General features: G+C 33.6%; 1 protein-coding gene across 2 annotated transcripts; it reads right to left on the bottom strand.

Moving 5' to 3' along the window:
- Positions 1-280: 280 nt before the first annotated feature.
- On the bottom strand, positions 281-5670 carry RBK2 (ROP binding protein kinases 2). 2 transcript variants are annotated; one of them, XM_086428691.1, is made up of 9 exons: positions 5264-5670; positions 4167-4279; positions 3695-4078; positions 3351-3602; positions 3114-3268; positions 2185-2264; positions 1960-2095; positions 1725-1874; positions 281-724 (listed from the first exon to the last, which is right to left on the bottom strand). In XM_086428691.1, exons 1-9 carry the CDS (start codon positions 5311-5313, stop codon positions 554-556), a joined length of 1491 nt encoding a protein of 496 aa, XP_086284817.1. In that variant the 5' UTR covers positions 5314-5670; the 3' UTR covers positions 281-553. The 2 variants fall into 2 exon arrangements, with proteins under 2 accessions (XP_086284817.1, XP_086284818.1); XM_086428692.1 differs by having other exon boundaries at positions 5276-5670.
- Between the last annotated feature and the right edge of the window lie 3368 nt (positions 5671-9038).

Below are 9038 nucleotides of genomic sequence, written 5' to 3'. Positions count from 1 at the left end.
TGTCGTGATTGTTATGATTCTATTCATTATATTCATTAGAGCCATTATTTCGAAAACCTATCATTAAAGCTTTGATTTCAATTTTGGGTTAGATTGAGTTAAATATTCTATATCTCATACAATGGGTTGAAGTTTTGATTCTCTGATGAGCTTTTCTTTGACATCAAGATTCAAGTTTTTGTGAAAAAAATAAGTCAAACTATTTTTTAAAATAGTAATTATATAACATATAATAATAATTAATAACTCATTCTCAATCCCAGTTCTGCAAAGAGAATCCTTTCCCAAGTCCAAACAAAACCCATTGAATGATTTCTTCAATTAGTGACATTTCCATTTCTATTCAACAAGTATCCAACATAAAATGAAAAACTTAAGGTGGGGTGAATAATATTCCTTTTTCTTCTGTTCTTTTTTTTTTTTTTTTTCTGAAAATTGTTCTTATACATATACTGCTAGGCCCCAAAATATTTCAAGAGACCCATTTCACAAAACCTTTTCTTGAAAAATTATTTCAAAAATAAAATAAAATATTCAAGGATTACCAATGATTTCAAAACTCAAAAGCAATTTTTTTATGCCGACTAAGATCGTTTAGATACTTCGTAGCGTTGTATTCCTCAGCATCAAACAGCTCCTCTGAGTAGGTTCTCTGCATGAATGGCCTTTGATATTGTTTCATCCACTCCATGCCAGTTTCATCACCTTTTAAAAGCTGTACAACCTGCAACAAGAGAGAAAAACATATCAACTTGCCATCTCTATGTCAGCAGTTCGATACTTTTAATTTACATTTACCATTCACGTGAGTTAAAAAATAATAATTTGACCAACTTATTCGGGATGTTAGAGCACAAGGAATCCATTATTTTGAAATTCATCAAAAACCAAGTTGTGCAAAGGATTGAAGTTTTAACATTCTATAAAAGAAGAGTGCATTCAACTCATATGGACTTTGTTCAAAATAAAAAAGAAAAGAACCGAGATTCCTAATGAACGATTAAGACTTGAAAAGGGTCGTTCTGATTCTTGAATTCGGGAGATGTCCTTCAATGACGTAAAAAAAATAACCAACTCGATCAAATAAAAATATTTACGTTTAAAATTTTCCTCAACCTCGGATTATTATTATTATTATTTTCTGACCATGAAAAATAACAAAAAAAATCAGATGGGTGAGGTCATCTGCTCAGGTGTCTATGGACATGGATGAGGAAGAAACACTTTCCTTACTAACTTAGTAAGATTTTAAATCTTACTAAGGGTCGTTTTGCTTAAATGGATTACCACATTGGCATCCAACACCAGTCTAGATTTCATGGAAAAACCCAGATCCAATTTTTTTTATTTATTATTATTTTTTTTTTAGGATTGATCCAAGGTTTTGAACATGAACAGCTACCGAACTTCCACAGACCTCCCAAATTTAAAATTCAAATTCAACAGTGAAAAATAACTTTTTTTCTAAATTTTTTTTTCCGAAGTTAATAGAATTTTGTCCTCTACAACCCAGTGGCATCGGGTCATGTTTTTGGATACAACAAGGTGAGGTTCAACAACCCTTAGTAAGAGTTGAAATCTTACTAAGTTAGCAAGGCTAGTCAGACTTGAGGAACCCATTGACTAGTAGCTCCCACCCACCATTAATAGACAAACTTATGGTCCTCAAGGTTTTTTTTTTAAATATTTTTTTTTCAAGTTTGGATTTCAAGATAAGAACTTGCCTGACTCATTCGAGGCCGTAGAATTGAAGAATGATGTACGCACAAAGAAGCTGCCAAGACCACTCGACTCATCTGGAGTGGGTCATAGGCATCACCAAGTGAAGGATCAACGAGCCCCCTAATATTGTTCTTATTAAGCAAAGGCTTTGCCTACAACAAAAAATTATTAAAGTTCAAATCCTCAATTAATATAACAGAATAAGATTATAACCAAAAAATAAAGAAAAAAACATACCCACATCACGAGGCTTTGTTGTGCGTTATCCAAAGCTCGGTGTCCAGTAACGAGTTCCAATAGCAACACACCGAAAGCAAAGACATCAGTTTTCTCATCAACTATGCCATGCATGATGTATTCAGGGGCTAAGTAGCTGGAATGGTGAGGGATGAAAGAAAACAATAAGAATGAAAATTCTTAATACAGCTTAGAAAATTAGATGTCTTAAACATTTTTACAGACCCGAATGTGCCCTCGAATTTAGAAACAGTGTGGTGAGTCCATTGTTCAGGTAGCCACTTTGCGAGCCCAAAATCACAAATCTGGAATAAAATTTACTATGTTATTTCTCCTGTCAATTTAGGCAATTTGATGATCTTCTGAGATGGGCTACACGAATTGAAAAGTTCAAAAGATTTGGGAAAAGGGGTGGTAGTGTTCATTAAATACATCACAAATAATAAACAAGGTTTTCAATGGCATGGGAGGCTTACGTCTCGAAACATGCTTTAAGTGAGTGTTCAGTAAAAACAATTGAAGCTTATGCCTCATACCACGAGGTGTATGCTTTCTGGTCGAGGGATGAACCTCACGTGAATTTTCTGTTAATTTCCTTTTTTTTTCAATTCTATATTAATCATATTTTCAATTTTTTTCCTCAATTCTTCTTCTATTCCTTTGTTGTGGCTGGCATACAATATGATTGGAGTATTAAGAAATAAATTTGGATATAAAATTGTATTATATTCTAAATAAGTTGTTGAATTGATTTCATTCATAAATAACTTTTGTTAGTATTTAAGTGTCATATGTTATTAAAAAAATAGTATTTAAACATAAACTACATTTTTATATGCATTCTGCAGAGCACCATGGTTCATGCATCGTTGACCATTATCTAATCCTACACACACATACTAATGGATGAAAAACGAAAACAAATTGGTACAATAAGGAAAAATTCAGAGCAATCAAACTAGTTTCAAGAAATTGAAATTGCAATAAGACCTTGACATGACAAGAGATCAATAAAGAAAAAAGAGTTCAATAGATGAACAAAGATAATTTAAAAAAAAAATTGTTGTTCTCCCAAAAAGTTTCTTAATGATTAATTTCTCAAAGAAACTAGACCACAAAACAATTGATTTCGGCATTTTCATATTTTAAGGTACCTGAGGTTCAAACTCCTCTGTAAGCAAAATATTAGCAGCCTTGATATCTCTGTGTATGATTCGCCTCGGACAACTCTCATGAAGATATAGAAGACCCTCAGCTGTCCCTAAAGCAACCTTATACCTTACACTCCACTCCAATTTCTCCTTTGGACCTTAAAAAGAAAGGAAAAAGGCTCAATATAAGAGGGGTCCTACTATGAAAGAAGCATATTTATATGAAAATGATGAACAAACCATGAAGTAGAGATGCTAAGCTCCCATGGGGAGATAATTGAAGAACAAGATGCATTCCTCCTTCAATCCCATATCCAATCAACTTTGCGGTATTTGGATGGTTCACATGGACTATAATCCCAAGCTCGGATAAAAAATCCCCAATCCTCTCTTCCAATGTTCCTCGGGTGAGCTGTTTAATTGCTACAAGTTGCCCATCTTTCAAGCACCCTTTGTAAACTTCAGCATAACCGCCCTTTCCGATCAAATTTTCTACAAATAAGCCATTTTATAATTGAAAAAGATATCTCAATTGAATGGGTAGTTTCTAACTGTAAATCATAATTCCGAAATTAATTACAAACCAGAACTGAAATTTCTGGTTGCGGCTTGGAGTTCAGAGAGCGTGAAATTCTTCCACGAAGACTTGAAACAACTGAATTCGGTTTCTTTGGGTGGATTCGGGGATTGAATTGGGTTCTCTCTCAAACTTCTGTTTATTCTTTTCGAGAACTTTCGAACACCAACAGGAGGGAAGCTTGATAAGCGTCTCATTGATCTACTTTTCAATAAATGGAAGAATCCACGCCAATGAGAAGTGGCTTTAAGATTCAGTTGTGCTTCAGAGTCTGAAGTACTGGCCTTCGAAGAACCAGTATCAGATTCTAAGCTTCTTATGCAGTCATCTAGAACTCCTCTTGGCGAGCACTCGTCTTGTCCCTCTTTCTCCATTTCTAAAGTTCTGAAATCTAAGAATGGAAATTCTAATACGAGTTTAGAAGAAAAGTTATGAACTTTCAACTATAAGATGAGAAAAAGTAAAGTGGAGATCTTAACCTTGGACAGAAACAGAGAGAGATAACAGAGGAGATGGTTTTCGATCTCGAATCCTAGAAATGCCACCTTCCGAGGGTTTTCCAGTATTGGTGCCCAAACAGTTAAGATTTTGGCTGAAAGAATGATGCCACAAATCAAGAGAAGAAAAAGCAGATTACTAACAACATAAGATAGAAAACTTGAAAAAAGGGGGAAATTTTTAGAAAAAAGAAACAAAAGCCAATAAGACAAAAAGAAATTGTATCAGAAAATAGAGGGAGTGGTAGTGGGAGATTGATACAGAAAGATTAAAAGCCCATCAAAAGGAGAAAAAAGAAGAAAAACAAGAGAACATCATCAAAACCTCGTTTGTTACTCTCATAACATCACAAAATGCCAAACTGAGGGAAAGCCAAGAAAACCCATTACATGGAAATTAAACTCATACAAGAGAAAAGAACAAAAAAAGTAAAATAATAATAAAAAAATCTGATTTTTTAAAATACTGTATAAAATAATGCAAAATCAACCAAAAAGGCAGAGAAGAATGAAAATCCATAACATAGAAACTAAAGCCAGAGAAGCCTAGAGCAACCAAGAAAAAAAAGAAGAGAAAATTAAACAGTTAATAGCTTCTCTATCACATAAAATCTACCCAACCCATTAAAAAAATTAAACAAAATCATCAAAATCTCTGCCTTTCGGCCATAAAACACAAAATCCAGCAAACCCAGAAGCAAGAACATAAAATCTACCCAACCCATAAAAAAAATTTAAAAAAAACGCAAACCCAATCATCAAAATCTTTGCTGTCTACCATAGAAGACAAAATCCAGTAACCCCAGAAGCAAGAACATAAAATCGACCCAACCCATATCACCCAAATAGCAGAAAACTGAAAGCCAAACATCAAAATCTCTGCTTTTCTGCCATATAACATAAAATCCATCAAACCCAGAAGCTAGAACATAATATATCCCCAACCCATAACAACAAATAGCAGAAAACTCAAACCCCATCATCAAAATCTCTGCTTTTTTGCAATATAACACAAAATCCAGCAAACCCAAAAGCTTAACTAACAATGAAAAAAAAAACAAGAAGAAAAAGATTCGTACTTATTTACGTACCCTGAAGGAGAAGCTGAAGTTTGTCTGCAATGCTCCATGAATTTTCATACAAGAAAGAAACCAAAGATAAGAGAATCCAAAAGAGGGGGAAGAAATAAGATAAAAATTTATGAAGAAGATGAAGATAAAGCTTGGCATGGTATTTTTAGGCCTTGAGAATCCTCTTTTTCTACATTTCTCCGGATTTCTCTGCTAGAAAAATTGGGGTTCTGTTTATTTTTTTTCGAAATAAAATATCTATTAATAGAAAATTTTCGAAAATCTTCTTGTCTGCTCTCAGACAAGTTTGTGAGGATTTGTCATATTTGCAGACCTTCCATCGGAATCGAAGCCTTCGATTGGATAATTGACACGTGGATATATTAAAAATAGAACAGAAGAACGTTAGGAGTTAGTTAATCAAGGTGATACATAGAGGTTAGTATGCATCTGCTACACTGAATCATTAAGTTGAGATCACCACCCTTTAATGGAAAATAGAACCAAAAATAATAGAAGTAAAGAAAAGCATATTTTCTTGATTTTAGGGGACTATGAGTCATATAAGATGGAATTGGACCAAGGTTCAATTAATCATTAGTGATTCTAATTCATGTAAGATAAATGGTTTAGCTGTATAATAAATATAATTTTCTTCTTACCAAATAATTAAGAGTCGTGATAATATGACTTGTCAGGTGGCATTTACAATCGATTCATTGACGTGGACAAGCTTGGACCCATAGATCTATATATATTGTGATACACAAATCTGTAAGGATACACGAATCCCAAGCTTGTCATGTCTGGGAGTCAGTTGAGTATGCCATCTGATGAGTCATATTGTCAGGACTTAATTATTAATGGTTACACAAATGAAAACATCTCACAGTTACTTGTACCTTTTCATAATCAAATTGGCCTATAATAATTTCGAACTTAATCTAATTGATGATGAAAGTGTGTCTTTTAAGGCTTTGTTTTGTGTTGGATCATATATTATTTTGAAAGTTATTTTTGATCTATAGAGAAATGATGGGTAAGCTCTTTTTTCTAGCAAACTATGATGTAAAACTTTTCTTGGAGATGATGAGAAGTTTTCCTTCTCTTGTAAGAGATCCACAACTAAAACACAAACAAAAAGAAAAATATATATACATTTTTTTTATCTCAAAGGCTTGAAATCAACTAAATGAATCTTATTCATTTGTTTTAGGAAAATGCTAGAATGATACAGGGTATTTACTACGATTCTCACAATTCTGACGTGGGATGTGCATATAACATAGATGTATTTTCTCGTGATACGAGTAAAAAATCATTTACGATTATAAATGCATCTCCACATCAAAATTGTGAGAATCACAGTAAATCCTATATCACCCCAACACAACTCTTTGTTTTACTATGACCGATTAATAAGAACCCTTTATAAGAGATTGAGGGTTCAAGCTTCTCTTATATGATTCTACCTAGGGGTGCAACTTAATTCGGTTCAAACCGAGAATCGAATCAAACCGTAGAATTTGGATTGGTTTGGTTCGATTTCTACTTATATCGGTTTGGTTTTGGATTTTAGAAAAAAAAAATTTGATAAATTCGGTTCAGTTCTCGGTTCAAATAATATAAAAAACTAAACCAACCCGAAAATCGAACCAATATATATATATATTCTTTTTTTTTTTTCATTATTCATTTTTAACAAAACGAGACTGTTCGAACCCTCGTCTCTCTCCCATCTCTGCTACAAGCTGCCAATGGCTGCCAGCGGTTGCCACCAGCTACCACCTGCTAAAACCCCTTATCACTCTCTCTCTCTCTCTCTTTGTGAGCGGCTGCCACCAACTAAAACCAAACCCTCACTGTCGCCTCTACGACAGGTTGTCGTCGGCTAAGCTCCTCATCTCTCACGTCTCTGCAAGCGACTATCGTCGGCTAAAATCAAACCCTCACATCGTCTCTGCGACCGGCTGATCTCTCTCTTGTGGCTGCGACCTACAATAGGTTCCTCTCTCTCTTTCTCTCTCTCTAGCTGCGACTACAATTTACGATCAAACCATGGAACCGAACCGAACCAAACCAAAGTAAGATCGATTTGGATTGGTTTGGTTCTAGAACAAATCGGTTCGGTTATGATTCTCATACGATGGAATCGATCTTGATCGGTTTGATTCTGAATTTGCTCTATTCTGAACTAACCCGAACCAAGTTGCACCCCTAATTCTACTCATATAATTGTAAGCATTGCCATCTTACTAAGGTGAACCACATTCAACCTTAATTCAAGTCGTTATTGATTGATGGAACGATGAGTGTGGTTAGCATCCTTGGGATAAAGGTAAAGATGTGACCCATTAAACCTATTTTTCACAAATTAAAAGTTAAAAGCAACAACATTCTTTGATTTGATTGCAAAAAAACTTTTTTTTTTTTTTTTCAATGTGTGATTATAAAGTGCTAGGAATGGATTAATATGATTAGTATAACTTATCTTTAAAATAAATAAAAGTAAAAATAAAAAAATTGAATTTTTCACTGGTTTACCATCCTTAAAATCACGAGTCATAATAATCTGATGCTCTTTGTAAGTACTCTGTTGTGGCAATGAAAGAATCATAAATCTTTTTCTTTGAGTGTATCTCGAAGAAAAAGATCTATGATTCTTTCTCGAGGAAAAAGATCTATGATTCTTTCATTATCATATCAAGGAGTGTATAAAGAACGTCAGATTATCATTAATCTAAGATCGTAAAGGGAGGTTTCGATTCTCATTTGTTAAAATGAAGATTTTAAAATTTTGACATTCGAAAAGATCAAAATGTAAAAATTTCATCAAATTTCCTAACTTTTCACATTCTTCCCTATTAATCGCGGATTCTTTTACTTCATAAATACGCAATTATAATCATGATTACTAAACTATCATAGCAATCACAATGACAAAGTACATAATCATAAAGCACAATGGTTTATCATGATTAGTTTCCATAATAAAGTTTCGATGGTGACATCAAATCAATCTAGATCATCATTGGCCTTGGTTTATTTTTCAAAGGACTATGATTCAAGCCGTAGGATTGGATTGGATTGGATGGTTAAGATCATCTGATCAGACTGATTTAAGTGGAACCCATGTAAGAATGGTGGGTCCCATATTAGATTATAATCTAAAACATCAGTTTCATCTGATTTTGACTTGGGTTCAATCAAAGGCAGCGTTCAAAATTCAAATGTTAGACGTTTCTTACTTTGGTCATTTTTCAAAGGAATGTATCCATAACAGTCCAACTTTACCTAACTACAATAAATATTTTAATGATTCAGCTGCAAATGTTCCCTGTTTGTTCAAAATTTTTACATGCCCCTTATGTTTTTGGTGTATATTTGAGATACCCCTGAGTTTTGAAGCTAATGACACATACATCCCTTGTTTGTGGTCTTTTGCGAGAGATTATGTAAAATAACTAAAATACCATCATCTTCAGGTTTTGGGTTCTTTAATCTAAATGTTAAAGACAAAGCTCATCAACTCCTCCGATATTCTTGAAATGTTGAGATTTTGAATAATGCGATAAACAAGAATCAAATAATCGGCAAAAAGAATATAATAAAAAATTTCATTCTAAAGGACTTGGCCAAATAAACCGAGGATGGAAAACAATGGGGGTGTTGTATGATTGCATATGGAAGACGGGTTTCGCCAAATCGTTTAATAAATTTATTGATCAATTCAATTGTTTTGATAATTAAAATAGCAGAGAATTCTTATTTTTCTTCATCAATC

The sequence above is a fragment of the Akebia trifoliata genome, chromosome 16 (genome assembly GCF_017979445.1).
Source record: "Akebia trifoliata isolate Shusen 1 chromosome 16, ASM1797944v1, whole genome shotgun sequence".
Lineage (NCBI taxonomy): Eukaryota > Viridiplantae > Streptophyta > Magnoliopsida > Ranunculales > Lardizabalaceae > Akebia > Akebia trifoliata.
Note: the sequence above shows the minus strand (reverse complement) of the source record. Positions and strands in the feature narration are given on the sequence as shown.